The sequence below is a fragment of the Cetorhinus maximus genome, chromosome 11, assembly GCF_964194155.1.
Source record: "Cetorhinus maximus chromosome 11, sCetMax3.hap1.1, whole genome shotgun sequence".
NCBI classification, from domain to species: domain Eukaryota; kingdom Metazoa; phylum Chordata; class Chondrichthyes; order Lamniformes; family Cetorhinidae; genus Cetorhinus; species Cetorhinus maximus.
The window spans coordinates 31430082-31457967 of NC_135889.1; the positions used below are offsets into that span (position 1 = coordinate 31430082).

General features: G+C 44.6%; 1 protein-coding gene across 1 annotated transcript; it reads left to right on the forward strand.

Moving 5' to 3' along the window:
• The first annotated feature begins 74 nt into the window (after positions 1-74).
• Positions 75-27886, forward strand: LOC144686965 (gamma-crystallin S-1-like). Its single transcript, XM_078552810.1, has 4 exons — positions 75-321; positions 1307-1392; positions 22633-22875; positions 27443-27886. The coding sequence occupies exons 1-4, from the start codon at positions 75-77 to the stop codon at positions 27716-27718; spliced, it is 852 nt and encodes a 283-aa protein (XP_078408936.1). The 3' UTR covers positions 27719-27886.

The following is a 27886-nucleotide window of genomic DNA, read 5'->3' on the forward strand; positions in this document are numbered from 1 at the left end:
AACCAGAGCAGAGGTGTAATAGGAGTCATGCCTCCACAAAGGAGGTGATTGAGGGGACCATAGGTCTGCTGAAGATGAGATTTAGATGCCTGGATTATTCAGCGGGAGCACTACAATACCCTCCAGCGCATGTGTCTCTGAAAGCCATTGCATGTGGCACTTTCCACAATCTGACTCTGGCAACAGGGGACCCACTGGAGGAAGAGGATCTTGAGGCAGCTTCACAGGCCTCAGAGGATGAATCCAGTGGTGAATCAGAAGAGAAGCCCAGGGAAAAACATGGTGAGGATGTGGAGGCAGACGTCTGGAACCTTCAGGGAGGTATGGACACCAGGGAGCCTTGATTCAATGCACTTTCAGCTAGGCTGCCAATGCACTGCATCCACCTCATCCTCCTTATCAGATGTTTGCAATTACCCGCTCCATTGAACCCAAGGTCTGCTCAGTACCTGTGCAATAAAGTGTAGCATGAGATACTGGCGTGCCCTGCACCTATTTTTAAAATTCTTTTAAAAAAATTAACAAGTCATAATAAGTAACCGTACAAAAAATTCTTACAGTACAGCAATAATTCAATACAAAACAAAAACAGAATTACCTGGAATAATTCAATACACTTACACTTGGAAAAGAAAGAGAAAGAAAGAAAAAGAGAAGTTGGAGGAGGAAGAAGAAAAAGCAGAGAAAAAAACCCCTCCCCAACCCCCCAAACAATAAATAATAAGAAAATCAACAACTATCATAGGTCAGATAAAATTCCACCTGATATAATGCATACAACCTAATTAGGGTCAGCTATATGAAAGTAGGGAGCTGTCGTTCCTCAAAGTAATCTAAGAAAGGCTGCCAAGGTACATGAAATCCATCAGTGGAGCCTCTTATAGTGTACTTTATTTTCTCAAATTTAAGATTCTGCATGAGATCACGTATCCAATTAGTAAAGGAAGGGGGGGCAGACTGTTTCCAATTTAATAGAATAATACGTCTGGCAAATAATGTTGAAAAGGCAAGCGCATCAGTTTGACTTTTTGTCAGAGGAATGACATTTGGTTCCACTCCAAAGAGTGCTGTAATAGGAGAAGGCTCAATGTTGCTACTGAAAATATGTGAGAATAATCTAAAAGTGTTTGTCCAAAACAAAGCCAATTAAGGACATGGCCAGTACATATGAATTAGAGAGGCTGGGGCTGTATGACATTTATCACAGGTTGGATCAAAATTTGGATAAATCTTGATAATTTCACTTTGGATAGATGGGTACAATGTAAGATTTTAAATTGTAGCAACCCATGTCTTGCACATACAGGTGAGGAATGTACACAAGAGAGAATAGACTTCCAGTTATCTTTTGATAAGTCTGAGTCAAAATCATGCTCCCAAAGAGCTTTTAAGGTAGAAAGTGAAGGGCAGTATTGTGAAAAAATTAGAGAATACAATTTGGAAATTAACTCCCTGACAAAAGGATTTAATTTTAACATAATATCTATTGGTGATTTAAGGGCAATAAAGGAAACTGGGCGATTTTTTTTTACATGCAAAATCTCTGAAGTGTGTGTGGGACAGATCATATTTTCGAGAGAGAGAGTCAAAAGGAGCAAAAATATTATCAATGTATAAGTTAGCAAGGGTTTTGATGCCTCTCACGTGCCAGACTTGAAAGGCAGAATTTCCGAATGAAGGTGGAAACAAATGGTTTGCATTAATAGGGCTGTACAAAGAACAAAGAACAAAGAAAAGTACAGCACAGGAACAGGCCCTTTGGCCCTCCAAACCTGCGCCGATCATATTGCCTGTCAAACTAAAACATTTTGCACTTCCGGGGTCCGTATCCCTCTATTCCCATCCTATTCATGTATTTGTCAAGCTGCCTCTTAAACACCACTATCATACCTGCTTCCACCACTTCCTCTGGAAGCAAATTCCAGACATTCACTACCCTCTGCGTAAAAAACTTGCCCCGCACATCTGCTCTAAAGTTTTCTCCTCTCACCTTAAATCTATGTCCCCTAGTAATTGACTCTTCCACCCTGGGAAAAAACTTCTGACTATCTACTCTGTCCATGCCACTCATAATTTTGTAAATTTCTATCAAGTCGCCCCTCAATCTCCGTCGCTCTAGTGAGAACAATCCGAGTTTCTCCAACCTTTCCTCATAGCTAATAACCTTCAGACCAGGCAGCATCTTGGTAAACCTCCTCTGCACCCTCTCCAATGCCTCCATATCCTTCTGGTAATGTGGCGACCAGAATTGCACACAATATTCCAAGTGTGGCCTAAACAAGGTTCTATACAGCTGCAGCATGACTTCCCAGCTTTTATACTCAATACCCCTGCCAATGAAGGCAAGCATGCCCTATGCCTTCCTGACTATCTTATCCACCTGCATTGCCACTTTCAGTGACCTGTGGACATGTACACCCAGATCCCTCTGCCTGTCGATGCACTTAAGGGTTCTGCCATTTACTGTATAATTCCTACCTGTATTAGACCTTCCAAAATGCATTACCTTGCATTTGACCGGATTAAACTCCACCTGCCATTTCTCCACCCAAGTCTCCAACCGATCTATATCCCGTTGTATCCTTTGACAATCCTCTTCACTATCTGCAACTTCTCCAACCTTAGTGTCGTCTGCAAACTTACTAATTAGCCCAGTTACATTTTCCTCCAAATCATTTACGTATACTACAAACAGCAAAGGTCCCAGCACTGATCCCTGTGGAACACCACTAGTCACAGCTCTCCATTCAGAAAAGCACCCTTCCACTGCAACCCTCTGTCTTCTATGACCAAGCCAATTCTGTATCCATCTTGCCAGCTCACCCCGATCCCGTGCGACTTTACTTTCTGTACCAGTCTGCCATGAAGGACCTTGTCAAAGGCCTTACTGAAATCCATGTATCCATCCACTGCCCTTCCATCATCGATCATCTTTGTTACTTCCTCGAAAAACTCAATCAAGTTAGTGAGACACGACCTCCCCTTCACAAAACCATGCTGCCTCTCACTAATACGCCCATTTGCTTCCAAATGGTAGTGAATCCTGACACGAAAAATCTTCTCCAATAATTTCCCTACCACTGACATAAGGCTCACCGGCCTGTAATTTCCTGGATTATCCCTGCTACCCTTCTTAAACAATGGAACAACATTGGCCATTCTCCAGTCCTCCGGGACCTCACCCGTAGCCAGTGAGGATACAAAGATTTCTGTCAAGGCCCCAGCAATCTCCTCCCTTGTCTCCCTCAGTACTCTGGGGTAGATCCCATCTGGCCCCGGGGACTTATCCACCTTAATATTCTTCAAGACGCCTAACACCTCCTCTTTTTTGATCTCAACATGATCCAGGCTATCTACACACTCTTCCCTAGACAAATCGACTGCTAAGTCCTTCTCTTTGGTGAATACTGTTGAGAAGTACTCATTTAGAATCTCTCCCATTTCTTCTGGCTCCACAGACAGATTCCCACCTCTGTCCCTGAGTGGGCCTACCCTTTCCCTGGCTACCCTATTGCTTTTTACATATGTATGAAAGGCCTTGGGATTTTCCTTAATCCTGGTTGCCAATGACTTTTCATGACCCCTTTTAGCCCTCCTGACTCCTTGCTTAAGTTTTTTCCTACTTTCTTTATATTCTCCATGGGCTTCATCTGTTCCCAGCCTTCTAGCCCTTACGAATGCTTCCCTTTTCTTTTTGACTAATCTCACAATATCCTTCGTTATCCAAGGTTCCTGAAACTTGCCATATTTATCCTTCATCCTAGCAGGAACATGCCGGTCCTGAATTCTTATCAACTGACCTTTGAAAGCCCCCCACATGTCAGTTGTTGATTTGGCCCCAACCATCCACCTCCAGTCTAGATTCCTCAGTTCCTGCCTAATATTGTTATGATTAGCCTTCCCCCAATTAAGCACCTTAACCCGAGGACTCCTATTATCCTTATCCACTAGTACCTTGAAACTTACTGAATTATGGTCACTTTACCCGAAATGCTCCCCTACTGAAACTTCCACCACCTGGCCGGGTTCATTCTCTAATACCAGGTGCAGTATTGCCCCTTCCCTAGTTGGACTATCTACATATTGTCTCAGGAAGCCCTCCTGGATGCACCTTACAAATTCTGCATCATCCAAACCCCGAGCACTAAGTGATTCCCAGTCAATATAGGGAAAGTTAAAATCACCCACCACAACAACCCTATTGTTTTTACATCTTTCCAAAATCTGCCTACATACCTGTTCCTCAATCTCCCGCCGGCAATTGGGAGGCCTATAGTAAACTCCCAACATTGTGACTGCACCCTTCCTATTCCGGAGCTCTACCTATATTGCCTCGCTGCATGAGCCCACCAAGGTGTCCTCCTGTCGTACAGCTGTGATATTTTCCTTAACCAGCAGTGCAACTCCCCCACCTTTTCTACATCCTTCTCTATCCTGCCTGAAACATCTAAATCCTGGAACATTTATCTGCCAATCCTGTCCATCCTTCAACCAAGTCTCTGTAATAGCAATAACATCATAGTCCCAAGTACTAATTCAAGCTCTAAGCTCATCTGCCTTGCCTGTTATATTTCTGGCATTGAAACAAATGCATTTCAGACCCCAAGTCCCACTGTGTTCAGTAATTTCTCCCTGCCTGCTCTTCCCCTTAGTCCTGCTGGCCATATTCACTAGTTCTCAGTCATTTATTTCACCTGCTTACCTACTGCTCTGGTTCCCACCCCCCTGCCATACTAGTTTAAACCCTCCCGAGTGACACTAGCAAACCTCACAGCCAGGATATTGGTGCCCCTCCAGTTTAGATGCAACCTGTCCTTCTTGTACAGGTCCCACCTGCCTCGGAAGAGATCCCAATGATCCAGATATCGGAAACCCTCCCTCCTACACCATCTGTTCAGCCACATGTTTAGCTGCACTATCTTCCTATTTCTAGCCTCACTGGCACGTGGCACAGGGAGTAATCCTGAGATTACAACCCTAGAGGTGCTGTTTTTTAACTTTCGAGAGAGAAATTGTAGCCCAAAGTGTGTTCTGAACTGGGTCCAAATCTTAAGTGACTGTCTAACAATAGAGTTTGAAGAAAAGTAACCAGTTGAGAAAGGAAGGCAGGAGCACTACAGAGCAAGCAGAGATGTGGATTGACAGGAGGCTGCCTCCAAATGCACCCACGCTAAACTAGCCAAGTCTGAATGAAGCCAAAAACAAATATTATGGATATTAGCAGACCAATAATAAAACTGAAAATTTGGCAGTGCCAAACCAACTGAATGGTTGGGACTTTGTAGAAAAACTTTACGAATTCTGGGTGTTTTCTTATTCCAAATAAGGGGAGAAATGAATTGGTCTATTGCAACAAAAACTGCTTGGGGATAAGCAATGGAATGCACTGAAATACTTATTAAAATTTTGGAAAAATATTCATCTTTACAGAATTTATATGACTAACTAAAGAAAGGGATAAAAACAAAAAGCTAAAAGCTACTGCGGATGCTGGAAATCCAAAACAAAAACAGAATTACCTGGAAAAACTCAGCAGGTCTGGCAGCATTGGCGGAGAAGAAATCAGTTAACGTTTCGAGCCTTCATGGCCCTTCGGCAGAACTGGAGCATAGTTAGAAGAAGGGAGAAATATAAATTGGTTTAAGGTGGGTGGGGGGGGCGGGTGGTGGGTGGGGGGAGAGACACATTGAGGGTGTGGTGTGGTGATTGTGGAGATGAGCAGATAATCAAAAGATGTCACAGACAAAAGGGTCAAAGAGGTGTTGAAGGTGGTGGTATTTGTCTGAGAAAAGTGCTAATTAAGAATGGAAGACAGGATATTCAAAGTACAGCTCTAGTGGGGGTGGGGTGGAAAGACTAAAGGTTTTAGTTTTAGATTTAAAAATAATGGAAATAGGTGGGGAAAGAAGAATCTATATAAATTATTGAAAAAAAAAGCGGGGGGGGGAAGAAACGGGGTGGGGATGGGGGGAGGGGGAGTTTAAGATCTAAAGTTGTTGAATTCAATATTCAGCCCAGAGGGCTGTAAAGTGCCTAGTCGGAAGATGAGGTGCTGTTCCTCCAGTTTGCGTTGGGCTTCACTGGAACAATGCAGCAAGCCAAGGACAGACATGTTGGCAAGAGAACAGGGTGGAGTGTTAAAATGGCAAGCGACAGGGAGGTTTGGGTCTTTCTTGCGGACAGACCGCAGGTGTTCCGCAAAACGGTCGCCCAGTTTGCGTTTGGTCTCTCCAATGCAGAGGAGACCGCATTGGGAGCAACGAATGCAGTAGACTAAGTTAGGGGAAATGCAAGTGAAATGCTGCTTCACTTGAAAGGAGTGTTTGGGCCCTTGGACGGTGAGGAGAGAGGAAGTGAAGGGGCAGGTGTTGCATCTTCTGCGTGGGCATGGGGAGGTGCCATAAGTGGGGGTTGAGGAGTAGGGGGTGATGGAGGAGTGGACCAGGGTGTCCCGGAGGGAACGATCCCTACGGAATGCCGTCAGGGGGGGTGAAGGGAAGATGTGTTTGGTGGTGGCATCATGCTGGAGTTGGCGGAAATGGCGGAGGATGATCCTTTGAATGCGGAGGCTGGTGGGGTGATAAGTGAGGACAAGGGGGACCCTATCATGTTTCTGGGAAGGAGGAGAAGGCGTGAGGGAGGATGCGCGGGATATGGGCCGGACACGGTTGAGGGCCCTGTCAACGACCGTGGATGGAAAACCTCGGTTAAGGAAGAAGGAGGACATGTCAGAGGAGCTATTTTTGAAGGTAGCGTCATCAGAACAGATGCGACGGAGGCGAAGGAACTGAGAGAATGGGATGGAGTCTTTACGGGAAGCGGGGTGTGAGGAGCTGTAGTCGAGGTAGCTGTGGGAGTCGGTAGGCTTGTAATGGATATTGGTGGACAGTCTATCATCAGAAATTGAGACAGAGAGGTCAAGGAAGGGAAGAGAAGTGTCAGAGATGGACCATGTGAAGATGATGGAGGGGTGGAGATTGGAAGCAAAATTAATAAATTTTTCCAGGTCCCGACGAGAGCATGAAGCAGCACCGAAGTAATCATCGATGTACCGGAGAAAGAGTTGTGGGAGGGGGCCGGAGTAGGACTGGAACAAGGAATGTTCCACATACCCCATAAAGAGACAGGCACAGCTGGGGCCCATGCGGGTACCCATAGCCACACCTTTTATTTGGAGGAAGTGAGAGGAGTTAAGGGAGAAATTGTTCAGTGTGAGAACAAGTTCAGCCAGACGGAGGAGAGTAGTGGTGGATGGGGATTGTTGGGGCCTCTGTTCAAGGAAGAAGCTAAGGGCCCTCAGACCATCCTGGTGGGGGATGGAGGTGTAGAGGGATTGGACATCCATGGTGAAGAGGAAGCGGTTGGGGCCAGGGAACTGGAAATTGTTGATGTGACGTAAGGTGTCAGAGGAATCACGGATGTAGGTGGGAAGGGACTGGACAAGGGGAGAGAGAAGGGAGTCAAGATAACGAGAAATGAGTTCCGTGGGGCAGGAACAGGCTGACACGATCGGTCTGCCAGGACAGTTCTGTTTGTGGATTTTGGGTAGGAGGTAGAAGCGGGCCGTCCGAGGTTGGGCGACTATCAAGTTGGAAGCTGTGGGAGGAAGATCTCCAGAGGAGATGAGGTCAGTGACAGTCCTGGAAACAATGGCTTGATGTTCTGTGGTGGGGTCATGGTCCAGGGAGAGGTAGGAGGAAACGTCTGCGAGTTGACGCTCAGCCTCCGCGAGGTAGAGGTCAATGCGCCAGACAACAACAGTACCACCCTTGTCAGCGGGTTTGATGACAATGTTGGGGTTGGACCTGAGAGAACGGAGTGCAGTGAGTTCAGAGAGAGACAGATTAGAATGGGTGAGAGGAGCAGAGAAATTGAGACGGCTAATGTCACACCGACAGTTCTCAATGAAAAGATCAAGAGAAGGTAAGAATCCAGAGGGAGGGGTCCAAGTGGAGGGAGAATATTGGAGGTGGGTAAAAGGATCCGTTGAACGGGGAGAGGACTCCTGCCCAAAGAAGTGAGCACGGAGACGAAGACGGCGGAAGAAGAGTTCAGCATCATGCCAAGCCCGAAATTCATTGAGATGAGGGTGTAAGGGTATGAAACTAAGTCCTTTGCTGAGCACTGAACGTTCAGCATCGGAGAGGGGAAGGTCAGGGGGTATAGTGAATACGCGGCTGGGGCTGGGATTGGAAGATGGGGTGAGGACGGAGGGACAAGCAGGGGTGGAGGGTCCCAGATGGGTGTTGGAGTCGATGAGTTGTTGGAGCTTGCGTTCCTTAGCACTTGAGAGAAAGAGAAAAAGTTTCTTGTTGAGGCGACGGATGAGGCGAAGAATAAAATGAAACTGGGGGCACGCGCAGCTTTGAAAAAGGGTGCGGCGGTGCTGCTGGAGGGAGAGGTCGAGTGTGTTCATATGGCGGCGCATGGCACTGAGTGTGGATCTCAGAATGCGACGGGAACAGCAGTCCGAGAAACGTTTTATGTCCCGGAGATACCTGTAATCCTGGGTGGGTTCGAAACAAGAGGGATGGAATTTCAGTTGAAATCCACGTGGGGTGAGTCGGAGACGGAGACAGTCACTGAGAAAGGAGATATGGCTGTGAAAGAGGGTTTTAGTAAACACCTTGTCAAACACCAGGAGAGAAATGGAAAGCAATGAAGGTGAGCAGGGCAGAAGAGACAGTCGGAAATCCTGTCGGAGGACAGAACCGTACTTCTTCAAAGAAGGCATTTTTTGAAGAGAGGTGGCAGTCAATCAAACACAAAGATAAAAACAAAAAGCTAAAAGCTACAGCTCCTCACACCCCGCTTCCTGTAAAGACTCCATCCCATTCTCTCAGTTCCTTCGCCTCCGTCGCATCTGTTCTGATGACGTTACCTTCAAAAACAGCTCCTCTGACATGTCCTCCTTCTTCCTTAACCGAGGTTTTCTATCCACGGTCGTTGACAGGGCCCTCAACCGTGTCCGGCCCATATCCCGCGCATCCTCCCTCACGCCTTCTCCTCCTTCCCAGAAACATGATAGGGTCCCCCTTGTCCTCACTTATCACCCCACCAGCCTCCGCATTCAAAGGATCATCCTCCGCCATTTCCGCCAACTCCAGCATGATGCCACCACCAAACACATCTTCCCTTCACCCCCCCTGACGGCATTCCGTAGGGATCGTTCCCTCCGGGACACCCTGGTCCACTCCTCCATCACCCCCTACTCCTCAACCCCCACTTATGGCACCTCCCCATGCCCACGCAGAAGATGCAACACCTGCCCCTTCACTTCCTCTCTCCTCACCGTCCAAGGGCCCAAACACTCCTTTCAAGTGAAGCAGCATTTCACTTGCATTTCCCCTAACTTAGTCTACCGCATTCGTTGCTCCCAATGCGGTCTCCTCTACATTGGAGAGACCAAACGCAAACTGGGCGACCGTTTTGCGGAACACCTGCGGTCTGTCCGCAAGAAAGACCCAAACCTCCCTGTCGCTTGCCATTTTAACACTCCACCCTGTTCTCTTGCCAACATGTCTGTCCTTGGCTTGCTGCATTGTTCCAGTGAAGCCCAACGCAAACTGGAGGAACAGCACCTCATCTTCCGACTAGGCACTTTACAGCCCTCCGGGCTGAATATTGAATTCAACAACTTTAGATCTTAAACTCCCCCTCCCCCCATCCCCACCCCGTTTCTTTCCCCCCCCGCTTTTTTTTTCAATAATTTATATAGATTCTTCTTTCCCCACCTATTTCCATTATTTTTAAATCTAAAACTAAAACCTTTAGTCTTTCCACCCCACCCCCACTAGAGCTGTACTTTGAATATCCTGTCTTCCATTCTTAATTAGCACTTTTCTCAGACAAATACCACCACCTTCAACACCTCTTTGACCCTTTTGTCTGTGACATCTTTTGATTATCTGCTCATCTCCACAATCACCACACCACACCCTCAATGTGTCTCTCCCCCCACCCACCACCCGCCCCCCCCACCCACCTTAAACCAATTTATATTTCTCCCTTCTTCTAACTATGCTCCAGTTCTGCCGAAGGGCCATGAAGGCTCGAAACGTTAACTGATTTCTTCTCCGCTGATGCTGCCAGACCTGCTGAGTTTTTCCAAAGAAAGGGATAAGTTAGATCAAAGTGCTAAGTCCTACTTCGTACGTTCCAACAAAGGATCAAAGTTGAGCTTAAAAATGTCGCCAAGGGATCGAGTAACTAAAATTCCTAAATATTTAAAACTGTTTACTCAGACCTTGAATAGGAGGGAAAAAATAAGGTAACTCTTTGCAGTAGAATTAATAGGAAAAATTTCACTCTTTTGCAAATTAATTTTAAAACCTGAAACATGACCAAATCGCTCAAGAATAGAGAAAATATGTGGAAGAGATGAGACCGGATCAGAGATGTAAAGAAGCAGGAGAGTTTCAGATCAACTCCACCCTGTATAATGCCCTGTATATCTCCACGGGTCCGCAATGAAATTGCTAGGGGCTTAATAGTAATAGCGGAAAGCAGGGGGTAAAGGGAACAGCCCCATCTAGTACCTCGATGGAGGTCAAAGAGTTTACAGTGGATGTTATTTGTGCGTACTGAAGTAACAGTGAGGAATACAATAGTTTTATCCATTTTATAAAAATGGATCCAAATTCAAATTTTTGAAGAGTGAAGGAGAGGTAGTCCCATTCCTCTCTATCAAAAGCCTTTTGTGCATCCATAGTTATAAGAACCTCAGGGAGAGGAGTAGTTGAATGTATATAAATAATATTGAAATGATGTCTTAAATTAGAGAAGGATTGCCAGCCCTGTATAATACCCGTCTGGTCAGGAGAGATAATAGATGGAAGGACAGGTTCAAGACGGCAGGCTAAAGCTTTAGATAGTATCTTGACACCCACGTTTAAAAAAGAAATAGGCTGGTATGAACTGCAATGCAGAGGATCCTTATACCTCTTTAAAAGAATAGACAAAGATGCCTCGCATATCGTAGGAGGGAGTGTTTTAGAGAGAAAGCATTCCGAAAACAGAGACAATAATAATGGAGGAAGTTATGATAAGAATTTTTTGTTAAATTCTATTGGAAATCCATCAGGCCCTGGTGCCTTATTACTTTGCATGGATTTAATTGCCTTTAGTATTTCATCTTGGAAAAGGGGTACTTCTGACACATTCATAGAGTCAGTTAACGATGGGATGTCCATATTATCAAAAAATTGTGAAATAAACCAGGGTCTGTAAAGGAGTCTGAGGTATAAAGAGTGGAATAAATAAGTTTGAATTGATCATTGATCTCCTGATGCTCGGTGGTGGTTGACCCTGTTGTTGCGGTAATTTCAGCTATAAGTTTAAAGGAAGCAAGACTGGCGAAGCTGGTGAGCTAGGAGCTTACCGGTTCTTTCACCATGCTTATAAAATATACTACATGATCTAAGTATAAGCTTTTCTGTTTTTTTAGTGGAAATAAGATCATATTCAGTCAGTAGAGCCAGATGCTGTTTGTATAATACTGGGATAGGTGCAATAGCATACTGCTGGTCCACTATGAGAATTTGGTCTGTCAACTGGGGCAATTTTGAGGTATTGCGTTTGTTAAGTTCAGCAATATATGAAATTGTTTGTCCGCGTAGGTAAGCCTTCATATCTCCCAGACAGTAGCAAAGGAAATATCTGGAGTAGTATTAAGTTCTATAAAAGTATCTATTTGCAAGGAAATGAATTTAACAAAATCCAGATCCACCAGAAGAAGAGAATCAAGATGCCATGGTGAACAAGAAACAGGTTGGTCATGGAATCGTATTGCTAAAACTAAGGGGGCATGATCAGAGGTTACAAAGCTATTGTGTGCGCAAGATTGAATTAACCTGAGCAGCCTCTTGTCAAGGAAAAATTGGTCAATACGCGAGTAGGTGTAGTGAACAGGAGAGTATTGTCTTGCTGATGGGTATAGAAAACGCCATGAGTCTACCAATCCATGTGTATCCAGAAAAGAACTGATGGCTGAGGCTGATTTTGATATTGGAACAAATTTTGTGGATGAACGATCTAAATTTGGGTTAAGAACACAGTTAAAGTCTTCTCCAAGGTGTAAGTGATATGAGTCTAGATCAGGTACGGACAATAAGAAATTTGAGATGAAACTGTGATCATCCCAGTTGGGTGCATATACATTAGTTATGATCAATGGACAATTAAAAAGTCTGCCTTGTACTATAACATAGCGGCCATTAGAGTCAGCTATAGCCACCCCTCTTGCTGGCAGTGTCATTGGAGGCAACATGCTGACTCAGGTGTTGTGTCAGCCCTGATTACCTTGGCAGTCGTCCTCTGGCCGGCAGAGCCTGTGTGGCCACTGTCTGTGAATTTCCATCCAGCGCCATGGCTGGGCATTCCTCAGCTGTCTTGGCCTCATCAGATGGCATAGTCACTGGCAGAGGGGCGGAGGAGCTGCTGTCGCCATCCAGAGCATCCTGAGAGGATCCTGCAGAGATGACAAGTCGGTCTGGACCTCCCTGCTTGCCATTGACGGACGGGCACCTAGCAGAGATACTAAGTGCCTCAACCATTTCTCACACTGGCAGTGGCCTTCTGAGGTCATTGCCTGTGTGAGGGCTTGCAGGTGCAAGCATAAGCCCAGAGACCCCGACTCTGTTCCTGGAACTGCCCTCTCCATGAGAGTTGCCACTCTCTCAATAGAGGAGCCAGAGCGCTCGGTACTTAGTGTCAACGCAGTACTCATGCTCCACATGGACTCCTCCATGACAAAGACCATGGCACCCAAACCCTCAGGAATCTCTGCCAGAACCTCCTGCACATCCTGCTGGACATACAGCATCTGCCGCCTAATAGATGACTCCAGAGGCTTGTCATCTGCCTCGGACTCAGCATGGTCCAGGTCTCCAGTAGTCCTCCGGCTGGTGGTGCCCTGGGCACTCTCTGCCTTCACTAGCTCCTCAAGCAAGTGAGCTGTGCCCTCACCTTGTGCATTGACATTGTAGCTGACAATCTAATGACCACCAAGGTGCTGGTATCTGCACTGATGCCTGGTGTAGAGAAGGGCTGTGATGCAGGTGAATTTGACAGGCATTGGTCCTCCAGTGTCAAGGGTGGCTCCTCATTGCCCTGCAATCATTTGCTGGATGGTGATTCTAGGGGACAAAAACAACATGTCATTAGTATTAGTCATCACACTATCACTGTGCATGCTAGGTGGGCTGGTGAGACAATGGAGATCTACATCATGGTGCCATCATCTTTCAATGAACAATGGGGGGTCCAGGTTTGAGGTTCCCATTACAGATGAGACAATACAACAATGTTTACACACTCCGACACTCTCACATCTGTGCACTGCACTCTTAGCTTCTTCAGAGACCCCTGCATTTCCACGACCGGTGGAATGAGTTGGGCACCAGCACTCCGTCTCTAAGTCATCCACCCTGTCCCTCATCAATATAAGCAGGTTTGGGGGGCTTCTGCCTGTCCTTGACCTCTTGATGTTGTTATGGCTTCTCTTCTCCTGAAAGGACAGAGGAGCATTGATTAGTCAACTCTCTACTTGAGCCGCCATTGCAGCCTGGTCAACCCTACCTGAGGAACATCTTGCAGGGTACTTCCGAGTCGTGGCCCTCAACCCTCAAAGCAATCAGACCAAGCAGCCAGAGCTCACCGCCTTGGCTGGCGCCAATGTCAGTGGGAGTTAGCACTCAGATTCTTACACCCCTGGGCACCACGGGGGGATGGCAAGCTGTTAACATTTCTCCACACAGATCCATGCAACTCGGTACTCAACCTTGCTGAACGCAGCAGGTCGTTGAACCTTTTGCGGCACAGCACCGATGTGCGCCGCACAACATCATGACCGCTGACCTGGGCTGTACCTCTGCCCTTGCCTTCTTGGAGCGGTGTGGTGATCTCATCTTGTCATCCCTGGGTATCAAGATGTCCTGCCTAGCACTGACCTCCTCCACAAGGATTCCCAGGCACTCATCCGAGAACCGGGGTCAAGTGCCCTCGTCAGAGGGCAGATGCCATTGCTATTCCACACAAATTTTTCTTCTTCAAACCCGACAGCTCCCTCTGTGTCTCTTGGTGGCCTACAGGGAGCTGCCTCTGCTGTTTTTGAATCCCCCACTGGGTCGCCATTGGACCCAGTGCCCGACAGGCTCCCGACCACACCCCCCTGGCCCTTCCTAGCAGTGAAAAGATATGTTTCACACTGGGTGGGCCTTAATTGGCCACCCAGCATGAAGTCGTGTTGGAAATGCGATCCCGACCGGGTGCCAATTCTACATTCGTTTCCAGGTCCGCCGACTCCACAAGCACGCCAAGTGTGAAATTCAGGCCTAAGCCTTCTACAGTGAAGACAGGCACAAAATACCTGTTCAACACCTCTGCCATTCCCTTGTTTTCCATATCTCTGTGATGGCTATCACATTTATTTCCATCTGTGCTAACAATTCATCCATTTTGTTATGAATGCCATGCGCATTCAGATATAGAGCCTTTAATGCTGTCTTTTTACCACGTTTGTTCTCTCTGGCCTTATCTGCTGGTGCACTCTCGGGTTTGTACTGTCTGTCCCTCCCTTCCACATCTGATTATCATTACCCAATTCGCTACCCTGCTCTCATACATCGTAGTGTCCCTTTGACTTACTAAATCTACCCTTGCATGATCCCTTCCCTCAACTATTTAGTTTAAACATCTCTTTACCACCCTAGTTATACGATCCACCAGAACATTGGTCCCAGCATGGTTCAGGTGAAGACTGTCCCAACAGTACAGCTCTCATTTTCACCAGTACTGGTACCAGTGCCCCATGAATTGAAACCCATTTCTCCCATACCTGTCATGCATTCAACTCTGTAATCTTATGTACCCTATGCAAATTTGCTCATGGCTCAGGTAATAATCCAGGGGTTATTACCTTTGACGTACTGCTTCTTAATTTATCCCCTAGCTGCTCATAAGCCCTAAGCAGAACCTCCCTCCTAGTCCTAGCTATATTACTGATACCCATGTGGACCATGACAACTGGATCCTCCCCCTCTCCAACTCCAAGCAGATGTCTCAAATCCTGGCACTGAGAAGGCAATACAGCTGTCTGGACTCACATTCTTGGCTGCAGAGAGCTGTGTCTATCCCTCTGACTATGCTGTCCCCTAATACCACTACTTAACTCCCCTGCTTGAATGACTTCCTATACCATGGTGCCATGGTCAGTTCACTCATTCACCTTGCCACGCTTGCTTCCATCCATACAGGCTGCAATACCTCAAACCTGTTGGACAATTGCTCCTCCACTTCTACCTTCTGGGTCCCACCTTCCTGTCCCTGACCACTGACCAGATCAGAAGACCCTATCCTAAGGAGCATAACTGCCTTCTGGAATAAAGTGTCCAGGTAGCATTCCCACTCCCTGATGCATTGCAGTGTCTGCAGCTCAATGACTCTGAGCCAAATCTCCTCAAACCACGAACACTCAACTACAGACATAATTCCCTGGAACACGCTTGTGTTCAGGAAATCCCACATTCTGCAGTCACAACACATCACCTGCCAGGCCTTCTTTATTGTGTGTTAATTAATTTATTACTTTCTTAATTAATTTATAGTTAAAAACCCTACTACCCCCAATAAGCTTCACTACTGCTAGTAAAATATGGTCAAACATGGGCAAGGAAACTTCTTGCTGATTACCACATTCCGTCCTCCCTCAGCTGAAGAATCAGTACTCCTCCATGTTGAACACCACTTGGAGGAAGGATCGAGGGTGGCAAAGGCACAGAATGTACTCTGGGTGGGGAATTCAATGTCCATCAGCAAGAATAGCTCAGTGGCACCATCACAGGCCGAGCTGGCCGAGCCCTAAAGGACATAGCTGCTAGACTCAGTCTGCAGCAGGTGTGAGGGAAAATATACTTGACCTCATCCTCACCAACCTGCCTGCCGCAGATGCATATTTTCATGACTGTATCGGTAGGAGTGATCAACGCACACATTGAGGATACCTTCCATCTTGTTGTGTGGCACTACCACCATTCTAAATGGGATAAATTTCAAGCAGACCTAGCAACTGAAGACTGGGCAACCATGAGGGCCATCAGCAGCAGCAGAATTGTACTCAACCACATCTGTAATCTCATGGCCTGGCTTATCCCCCACTCTACCATTACCACCAAGCCAGAAGATCAACCCTGGTTAAATGGAGAGTGCAGGAGGGAATGCCAGGAGCAGCACCAGGCATACCTAAAATGAGGCATCAACCTGGTGAAGCATAAGCAGCAAGTGATAGACAGAGCTATGCGATTCCACAACCAACGGATCTGATCTAAGCTCTGCAGTCTTGCCATATCCAGTCGTGAATGGTGGTGGACAATTAAAAAACTCACTAGAGGAGGAAGCTGCACAAATATCCCCTTTCTCAATGATGGGAGAGCCCAGCACATCAGTGCAAAAGATAAGGCTGAAGCATTTGCAACAACCTTCAGCCAGAAGTGCCAAGTGGATGATCCATCTCGGCCTCCTCCGGAGGTCCCCAGCGTCACTGATGCCAGTCTTCAGCCAATTCAGTTCACTCAACATGATATCAAGAATGGCTGAAGGCACTGGATACGGCAAAGTCTATGGGTCCTGACAATTTTCTGGCAATAGTACTGAAGACTTGTGCTCCAAAACTTGCCACATCCCTAGCTAAGCTGTTCCAGTACAGCTACACTGCTGGCATCTACCCAGCAATGTGGAAAATTGTGCACATATGTCCTGCACACAAAAAGCAGGTCAAGTCCAACCTGGCCAGGTAACACTCCATCATCAGTCTACTCTCAATCATCAGTAAAGTGATGGAAGGGATCATTAACAGTGCTATCATGTGGCACTTGCTTAGCAATAACCTGCCCACTGACACTCAGTTTGGGTTCCGCCATGGTCACTCAGCCACTGAGCTCATTACAGCATTGGTTCAAACATGGACAAAACAGCAGAACTCCAAAGGTGACGTGAGAATGACTGCCCTTGACATCAAGGGCATTTGACCAAGTGTAGCATCAGGGAGCCCTAGAAAAACTGGAATCGATGGGAATCAGGGGGAAAGCTCTCCACAGGTTGGAGCCATAGCTAGCACAAAGGAAGATGATTGTGGTTCTTGGAGGTCAATCGTCTCAGTTCCAGGACATCACTGCAGGGGTTCCTCAGGGTAGTGTCCTCGGCCCAATCATCTTCAGCTGCTTTATTGATGACCTCCCTTCCATCATAAGGTCAGGAGTGGGGATGTTCGTTGATGATTGCACAATGTTCAGCATTATTCACGACTCCTCAGATACTGAAGCAGTCCATGTCCAAATGTAGCAAGACCTGGACAATATGCAGGCTTGGGCTGACAAGTAACATTCAGGCCACACAAATGCCAGGCAATGACCATCTCCAACAAGAGAGAGTCTAACTATTTCCCCTTGACATTCAATGGCATTACCATCACTGAATACCCCACTATCAACGTCCTGGAGATTACCATTGGCCAGAAACAACTGAACTAACCATATAAATACTATGGTTGCAAGAGCAGGTTAGGGGCTAGGAATTCTGCTGACTTCCCAAAGCCTGTCCACCATCTACAAGGCACAAGTCAGGAGTGTGATGGAATACTCGTCACTTGCCTGGATAAGTGCAGCACTAACAACACTCAAGAGGCTTGACACCATCCAGGACAAAGCAGTCGCTTGGTTGGCACTATCATGAAGATATTAATGTAATATAATGTTATTAGAAATTATTTTAAATTGAACTTGTAGTAGGGTCTGTGGCTGTGAGTGTGTGTGTGTTAATTGGATTAAAGCCAGCTCGTCTGGGTGCGTTGAAGTATAGTCGTTTTGAGATGTAAACAGTAAGGTAGAGGGTATATTTGCATTTTGTTGAATAAACCATTCAAAGACTGGGGGGTGAAATATTGCACCTAGCTAGGAGACACCAAGCAATATGTTTATATTACTAATAAAATTGATACTATGAAAGGGGTTTTATTGTTAGAAGAGGTGGAGTTCATAAGGCCTGGTGATACAATGAGAATTTGCATTCAAAGGGAAGGCTAGGTATATACAGAGCAGAGTTTTGTATGAGAGTCAGAGGCATGCCACCTGTAAGCTTACAACTGTGTGAAGGAACCAAATTGAAAGGAACCACATTTTGAATTTGTAAGGTAAAATGTGCTTTGCCTGGTATCTGTTTAAGTCTAGGGGTTATTGTTGCCTTGGGGAAGATTACCCAGAAGTGATTAATTTGGGGATTTGTTGTTATGTTCATAAAAGTAATTATGGTAGTAATTTGTAGACATGTGTATGGGTTTAAATTTGTTGTTAAATTAATAAATGTTTAATTTAATTTATATAAAAAACCTCGAGGCTTGGTGGGTTTTATTCCTGAATTCAGAACTGCAACTCAAACATACCAATTTAAAATATAGGTTATGACAGTTGATTAAAATTTCCCTCTGGAATTTTAAATAACTCGGCCTTTACCAACTGCTGTGTCATAACAATTGGGGGCTCTTGGCGGGATAATGTTTGTAATTCCTTGATTGGTTTGTAATTGGTGAACCTCGCCTTTGAATCAGAGGGTTGTGGGTTCATGTCCCACTCCCGGAAACCAAGAACTGTGATTGTACTCAAAAGAGTTGCAATCTGTGACTGTTGATAACTCGAAAGAATTAAGGTTATGAGTATGAGAAGCACTTTGATTTCAGGGGTTGGTGAGGTTTTTTAGAAGCGGTGAGATTTCAAGATAGCTTTGGCAATTGCTAAGGCTTGTCTGGGAGTAGAAGAAATAACTCTGATTGGGTTGCAGAAAATAACCAACAGTAAGTTAATAGAGTGGGCAGATAAGTTAAATTTGGGGTTACCCGTGGGGGCTGGGAAAGCAGACATAGGCAAGAATTTTCCCCTTGGTGAGCGAGGGTGGGGCCCACTCACTGACGCGTAAAATGACGCGGAATGACGTTGGGCAGAACTCCCCAAATCATCCCGTGTCATTTGCATTTTCAGGTCGGCAGGGGCGCAGCTGAGCAGCTGTGCACCTGCCGACCTGTCAGCGGCCTATTCAGGCCATTCAAAAAGCAATTAAACCGATTAGTGGATCTGCCTGTCCAACCTTAAGGTTGGCGGGCAGGTCGGGAGTGCTGGCAGCCACCTGAAAAAGCATGAAGCCTCATCCACGGGTGGGATGAGGTTTCATGACTGGATTAAAAAATTAAGATTCACTTTTACTTAAAGCTGTATCCATGTCCCAACTCAAGTGACATTGTCACATGAGGGGACATGGATGGTAAATGAAATTTTCGAAAGAATAACTTTTTCTCTTTGGGAACCAATCTCCCTGAGGCAGCACTTAGTCTCAGGGAGATCGGAGCGCTCCTTCGTGCGCATGCGCGAAGGAGCGCACTTCCGCATTTGCCATTCCCCCCCCCCGGCCCACACATAGCGCTTCCGTGCGGATGTCACGCTGGGTGGGCCTTAACTGGCCTGCCATGAAAAATGGCGGTGCCCCCCCCGATTGGGGGCGCTGATCGGAGGGCCGCCTGCCCACGCCCGCTCCCGCACTTCTCCACCGATGGGGGGAAATGTTGCCCATAATTAAAATTATAGTACAACATCTACAGTCGGAAGTGATATCTGACAGTAGTGAGTCACTCCTGGAGGTAGTGAGACTTCAGTTTGAAATGAAGAAGCTTGAATTTGAACAAGCAAAGGAACTGAAAAAACTTGAATTAGGATCAAAGGAAAGAGAAATGGCATTTAAAAGGGAGCAAGCAGAAAGGCAGGAGAAAGAAAGGAAGCTACAACTGGGATTTCAGGCAAGGGAGAAAGAGAGAAAAAGGGAATACCTGCTTAAAAGGCTGGAAGTTAAGAAAGAGATCTTGGATTCTGAGGAGAGTTCTGATGATGAAAAAACCTCTAACCTAAAACCCAGTGGGGAGATGTTTAGATTTGTACAAACTCTTTCAAAGTTTGAGGAAAAACTCTCACCAGACTCTCCCCTCTTGCTCCTCTTTCAACTCTCACCGGATTCTCCCCTCTTGCTCTTTTTTCAGCTCTTAACGGCCTCTCCCCTCTCCCTCTTCTTTCAACTCTCACCGGACTCTTTCCTCTTGGTCTGCTTTTAACTCTCACTGGTCTCTCCACTCTCTCTCCTCTTTCAACTCTCGCCGGTCTCTACACTCTCGCACCTCTTTCCAACTCTCACCGGTCTCTCCACTCTCATGTCTCTTTTCAAATTTCATGTTTCAATGAGATTACCTCTTATTCTTCTAAACTCCAGAGAATATAGGCCCAATTTACTCAGCCTCTCATCATAGACAACCCTCTCATCCCAGGGACCAATCTGGTGAACCTTCACTGTACTGCCTCCAAAGTAAGTGTATGCTTCCTTACATGTGGACCCAAAACTGCACACAGTATTCCACATGTGGTCTCACTAAAGCATCATACAACTGTAGCAAGATTTCATTATTATTGTGCTCCAGTTCCCTTGCAATAAAGATCAACATGCCATTTGCCTTCCTAATGCTTGCTGTACCTGCATGCTGACTTGTGTGTTCCTTTTATGAGCAGACACAAGTCTCTCTGAATTTCAACATTTACAAGTTTCATACCTTTTAAAAAATATTCTGCATGTTATTCTTACAGCCTAAATAAATAAGCTCACACTTCCCCACATTATACTCCATCTTCCATCTTGTTGCCCACTCACTTAACTGCCTATATATCATTGCAGCCTTTTTCTGTCCTTCTCACATTACCACCTAACTTTGTAACAAGAAAACTTAAATACATTACTTGTGGTCTCTTCATCTAAGGTGTGGTAACTATGGTTTTATCTAATGTGTAGTATACCTTTAAGAAGAATGCTTTAATGGAAGATCACATGATCTTGTATAACCAATAGTGGTGTAGCGTGGGCTAACTCTACAGTTAGTTGAAAGTCAGTAGTCTGTGAGTGAGCAGCAGAAGTATGTAGATAGAGTTTGGTGTAGAAACACACATGTGTAGCTGCTGAGTACCTTATAAATAAACAGAATGTGTTCTGCCTAAGAAGTTTCTGCAGAACTACTCTTATCTAAAGTGCCAACTTGGTAACCCCGCAATAAGCGTGCAATTGGGACTCACAAGTCACATCATAAGTCATTAATTTAGATTGTAAATAGCTGATGCCCCAGCACTGATCCTTGTGATACTCCACCAATATTAGCCTGCCAAGTTGAAAATGCCCTATTTATACCTACTCTTTGTTTCCTGTCCATTAACCAATGCTCTATCCATTCTAATATATTATCCCAACTCCATGAGCCCTTATATTTCCTATTAATCTTTTGTGTGGCAGCCTCTTCCAAACCCTCAATCTTGAAATTTAAAATTCCACTCTCTACATTATGTATGCAAATGTTACTGGGTTCTACTCTGTGTATTCACTTAATCTGATTTCTGCCTGATTTTCATAATATTTTGCCTAATATACTTGTTTTTATGAATTATTTATGTGTAAATAAATGCTCTGGCATTCTCAACTTGCAAAAATATGGATCTAATGACATTTAAAATGCTGAGAGGCTAACACAAAGTAACATCAATTAATTTGCAACATTCTGGGAATTGGTTTCTATTAGACTTAATTGCCTCTTTACTCCAATATCACAGGCCCCTCAATCTTTAGGCTCAAACACAGATTATATTAGAATTAATGTGGGATAATATTTCAAAGCCAGGATCTATCACTTTTTTCAATTAGATTTTGGATTCTACCACAAAATGTAAAAAGGGAAGTGGGAAGAGATAGACAACCAAATAGACAACCAGAGGCCACTTTTGCTTGTCCCTCATGTCCTGTCATCTGAATTCCCATTCACTTCACCACAGTTGGTTTGGGTAACAACATGAGGAAGTTCCCTTCAAATATAAAAGCAATGAAAAATAAAAAAATAAAATTAGAGATGGGGTCTTAAAATACAATAGTAATTGGTGTTCTTCCGCATTGCTTACTATATTCTTCTATCTTCCTTCACATAGATCATCACATTCATGTGCACCTTATTTTAATTTGACTCAATCAGAGCAACAAATCCATTTACAGTTGGTCTGCAACTGGAAGTACTTAAGGTAGTGAGCAAAATAACGTGTGCTGGTTTTGTTTCTCCTCTTTTGGCTAACTTAGGAACTGAGCTAGATTGGTATACTTAGGAAGAAAGTTCTTGAAAATGAATTTTGTATCCATTGCTGTTTCAGAACAGTTAGGGGGTAGAAAGCACAATGGACTCTCCCTCTTTGTTTTCAAACAACAAATAAAATGAAGTGAAAGCAAAGTGAAAAGAGTCAATGACATGTCAAGCAACATGTCAAGTGACGTGTTTTGTTCTCTTTTTGCTGACATTCCGCATCAAATCATTTGAATAACAAGAGTATGGCGTACAGTGCTCATTTTGTACAGCATATATATACCACACTGTAGGTAGTAGAGCAATGTTACATCAGTTACTCATCTAACTGTGACCTCAAAATGGGAAAGGCAAGAACAAGTCTAATTTTGTACATGGCGCTATAGTTTTTAATCACCTCTTAATTTTCAAGCTTATTAATTTATCTTGTCTCTTTTCCACAGATCATCTTTTACGAGGACAGGAACTTCCAGGGTCGGCACTATGAGTGCAATAGTGACAGTGCTGACCTGTCCCCTTACTTCAGCCGCTGTAACTCCATCCGTGTTGAGAGTGACTGGTGGGTGATATATGAGAGACCCAATTACATGGGATACCAGTATGTTCTGAGCAGGGGAGAATATCCTGACTACCAGCGCTGGATGGGATTCAATGACAGCATCGGCTCATGTCGCTCCTACCCACATGTAAGTTGGCTGTTTACGTATTCTACACAGATTGAAGTCGAGGAAATGTTCACTGAGTAAAGTGCTTAAGTTTGAGGATGCTATCCTGTTTTTCACACCAAATAATTGTAATAACAGTAAAGATATATTGTTGATTTTATAACTGTACAAACGTATATTAATAGAAATTGAAACTCATTGCACCACAAAATGACGTCAGGCAATTTTTCCAGCGTTCCTCATGGTCCTCTAAAACAGGGTTATGACACTTAAAATGATTGAGTATCAGGAAAAAGGCAGTGGTGATGAACTGTTGTTTTTTGTATTGGAGGAGTGTATAGTGGGGCTCACATCGGTATTAGTACCATTGCTTTTCTCAATGGTCTAGACTTGAATGTGCAGAGCACAATTTCAAAACTTACTGATGGCACAAAACTTGCAAGTACTGAGAACTGTGAGGAAGATACTGATAGACTTCAAGATGACATGCGAGGCTGGAGAAATGTGGCAGATGAAACTTAAAGCAGAGAAGTGTGAAGTGCTATGTTTTGGTAGGAGAAACAAGGAGAGGCAATATAAAATGATTGTATCCTATTATAGAGGATACAATTCTAGAGGGTGTGCAGCAGAGGATAAGCGCAGGACCTGGGGACAGATGTGCACCAATCCTTGAAGGTGGCAGGGTAGGTTGAGAAAGCGATTTATAGAAACATAGAAACTAGGAGCAGGAGTAGGCCATTCGGCCCTTCAAGCCTGCTCCGCCATTCATTATGATCATGGCTGATCATCCAACTCAATAGCCTGCTCCCGCTTTCCCCCTTACCCTTTGATCCCGTTCGCTCCAAGAGCTATATCTAACTCCTTCTTGAAAACATACAATGTTTTGGTCTCAACTACTTTCTGTGGTAACGAATTCCACAGGCTCACCACTCTCTGGGTGAAGAAATTTCTCCTCATCTCAGTCCTAAATGGTCTACCCCATATCCTCAGACTGTGACCCCTGGTTCTGGACCCCCCCACCATTGGGAACATCCTTCTTGCTTCTGCCCTGTTTAGTCCTGTTAGAAGTTTGTGGTTTCTATGAGATCCCCCCTCATTCTTCTGAACTCCAGCGAATATAATCCTAATCGACTCAATCTCTCCTCATATGTCAGTCCCGCCATCCCAGGAATCAGTCTGGTAAACTTTCGCTGCACTCCCTCTATAGCAAGTACATCCTTCCTCAGATAAGGAGACCAAAACTGCACATGATATTCCAGGTGTGGTCTCAATTGCAGCAAGACTTCCCTGTTCCTGTACTCAAATCCTTTTGCCATGAAGGCCAACATACCATTTACCTTCTTTACCACCTGCTGCACCTGCATGCTTACCTTCAGTGACTGGTGTACAAGGACACCCAGGTCTCATTACACATTCCCCTCTCTCAATTTATAGCCATTCAGATAATAATCTGCCTTCCTGTTTTTGCTACCAAAATGGATAACCTCACATTTATCCACATTATACTTCATCTGCCATGCATTTGCCCACTCACTCAGCTTGTCCAAATCACACTGAAGCATCACTGCATCCTCCTCACAGCTCACCCTCCCACCCAGCTTTGTGTCATCTGCAAATTTGGAGATATTACATTTAATTCCCTCATCTAAATCATTAATATATATTGTGAATAACTGGGGTCCCAGCACCAATCCCTGCGGTACCCCACTAGTCACTGCCTGCCTTTGGAAAAAGACTCTTTGTTTCCTGTCTGCCAATCAGTTTTCTATCCATCTCAATACACTACCCCCAATCCCATGCGGTTTAATCTTACACGCCAATCTCTTATGTGGGACTTTGTTGAAAGCCTTCTGAAAGTCCAAATAAATCACATCCACTGGCTCCCCCTTATCAACTCTATTATTTACATCCTCGAAAAATTCCAGTAGATTTGTCAAGCATAATTTCCCTTTCATAAATCCATGCTGACTCTGTCCGATTCTGCCACTATTTTCCATGTGCTCAGCTATTAAATCCTTTATAAAGGACTCTAGAATTTTCCCCACTACCGACGTCAGGCTGACTGGTTTATAATTCCCTGTTTTCTCTCTTGCTCCCTTTGTAAATAGTGGGATTACATTAGCTACCCTCCAATCTGTCGGAACTGTTGCAGAGTCTATAGAATCTCTGAAGATGACCACCATCCACTATTTCTAGGGCCACTTCCTGAAGTACTCTGGGATGTAGATTATCAGGCCCCGGGGATTTATCGGCCTTCAATCCCATCAATTTCCCCAACACCATTTCCCTACTAATACTGATTTCTTTCAGTTCCTCCCTCTCACTGAACCCTGTGTTCCCCAACATTTCTGGTATGTTATTTGTGTCCTCCTTTGTGAAGACAGAACCAATGTATGTATTTAGTTGGTCAGCCATTTCTTTGTTCCGCATTATAAATTCCCCTGTTTCTGACTGTAAGGGACCTACATTTGTCTTCACCAATCTTTTTCTCTTCACATACCTATAGAAACTTTTACAGTCAGTTTTTATGTTCCCTGCAAGCTTACTCTCGAACTCTATTTTCCCCTTCTTAATCAATCCCTTGGTCCTCCTCTGCTGAATTCTAAAGTGCTCCCAATCCTCAGGTCTGTTGTTTTATAGAGGTATTAATTTCAAAAGCAAGGACGTTATGGTGTACTTTCATAAAACACTGGGTTGGTCTCAACTGGAGTATTCTGGGCACCACACTTTAGGAAGCATGTGAAGGAATTGGAGAGGGCGTAGAAAAGATTTACGAGTATCGTTCGAGAGATGATGAACTACAGTTATTGGGATAGATTGGAACAGCTGGCATTCTTCTGCTTAGAGAAGAGAAGGTTGAGAGCAGATTTGGTAGAGGTGTTCAAAATCATGAGGGGCCTGGACAGAGTAGATTGGGAAAAACTATTTTCATTGGTGGGCAGGTAGAGAGCAGAGGATACCGATTTAAAGCAATTGGCAAAGAAGCAGAGGTGAAATAGGAAAAGCATTTAAACACGGCGAGTTGTTAGGGTCTGGAATAATTGACCTGAGAATGTGCTGGAGACAGACTCATTCGTGACTTTCAAAAGGATACTGGATAATTATCTGAAGAGAAAAGATTTGCAGGGATACTGGGAAAAGACAGAGGCATGCGACTAGCTGAGTTGCTCTCGCAGAGAGCTGACATGGACACGATTGGCCAAATTGCCTCCTTACGTGCTGTAACCATTTTATGATTATATGATTCTATGAAAATGCAAATGAGGGACCCAACCCTTATTTTAGGTCCCTTCAGAGAAGTTGGACTGTGATGGGTTCCTATGTGGCTACAATGCCCTAAGTAATGATCACCGAGGAACAGTAACACTTTGAGAAATTATTCTCATGGAAAACCTTCCTCTTGTACTAGGAGGAGCAGGTGTGCTGCTCTGACTCCACAGCCATTATGGTCACATCCCCTCTAACCCACTGCATCTTCCCCAAACCGGGTACCCACTTTAACCCCACTTCTGTGCCCCAAAAATGTGCAAATGGCCGATGGAGGGTGCTGGTGCATGAAATGAATCATAATGAGGCCATGCTCAGGCTGTTTGAGATTCTCTCAGTTGGTGCCCGTCTGCCTGCGAGTCTGGGATTAAAAATGGGACCAGATGAATTTCTACTTTATAAATACTATTAGCACCTGTCTATGATTGGACGCATGACTTACATAGTGTTCATAGCACGAAAAGAGACCATTTGGTCCAACAAGCCTATACAGTCCAAGCAGCGTATAATCCTATCACTTATCTGCATTTAGCTTTATTATCATATACTGCTATTCCTTTCTCCTTACACTATTCCTTCCAATCATTCTGAGTATATTGCCCTCACAAACGCTTCCCATTCCCTATAAACAAAGGTAATCAAGCTAATATATTGCATATCAATCACAGATATGGTTGAATGAATTGTTCCTATTCCATCACCCCATTATCTATGAAGATATCATTACCTTAGGTCAACTTGCAGAATGCATTAATGCTCAGCAGAAAGTTGTTATAACTCATGATGTGCTGATTCCAGAAACAGCCCAGGACATCGAGGCTGTCTGGGAGTTGAACTCCCATTCTTGCATCACCCACGTAGAGGGATGAGATCATATTAATTTCAAGGTTAAAAATAAACCAGATGCTTACTGATTTTTCAAAAAATTGTTCTTTTGTGGGATGTGGGCGTCGCTGGCTAAGTCAGCATTTATTGCCCATCCCTAATTGCCCTGGAGAAGGTGATGGTGAGCTGCCTCCTTGAACTGCTGCAGTCCATGTATATTAAGAAACCTCCTGTTCGTACAAGCCAATATCATCATCCTAACATTTGCTGTGACCAACATTTCCATTTTTACTGTGTAAAATTACACAAAAGTTGCAAGTTGTTAATTAGGTGAGAATAAAATCCACAGGTCCTGTTCATGTTCTTAAATTCTCTCAGCTGTAAATGAGATGGTCCATCAGATGTTCCCTTCTAACCAACCAGCTTTTTTTTTTTTACATAGTTCAAATGTATAATTGATACTTCTATCACAAATATGGTTTTATTTCTATTACAGTACCGAGGTGGAAACTACAGAATGAGGATTTACGAGAGACCTGACTTTGGAGGACAGATGATGGAATTTATGGATGACTGTCCAGCTGTCTACGATTGTTTCCGTTACCGTGACATTCACTCCTGCCAAGTGATGGATGGTTACTGGATCTTCTATGAACATCCCAACTACAGAGGCCGACAGTACTTCCTGAGACCCGGTGAATACAGGAGATACGGTGACTGGGGCGGTTACAACTCAACTATCGGATCTTTCAGGCGCATGAGAGATTTCTAGATTGTTCTTGACAAATTTGGTTTTGTTTTTCTCACATATGTGTCAGCAGAATAAATACACATAACAACTGCTGTTTCTCTCAATTTAATTATTTTTATTATCGGGGAAATTATCTATAGTGTTAAGAATATTGAAAGGGATGTTGAGAGAATATCTGAGACAATAACT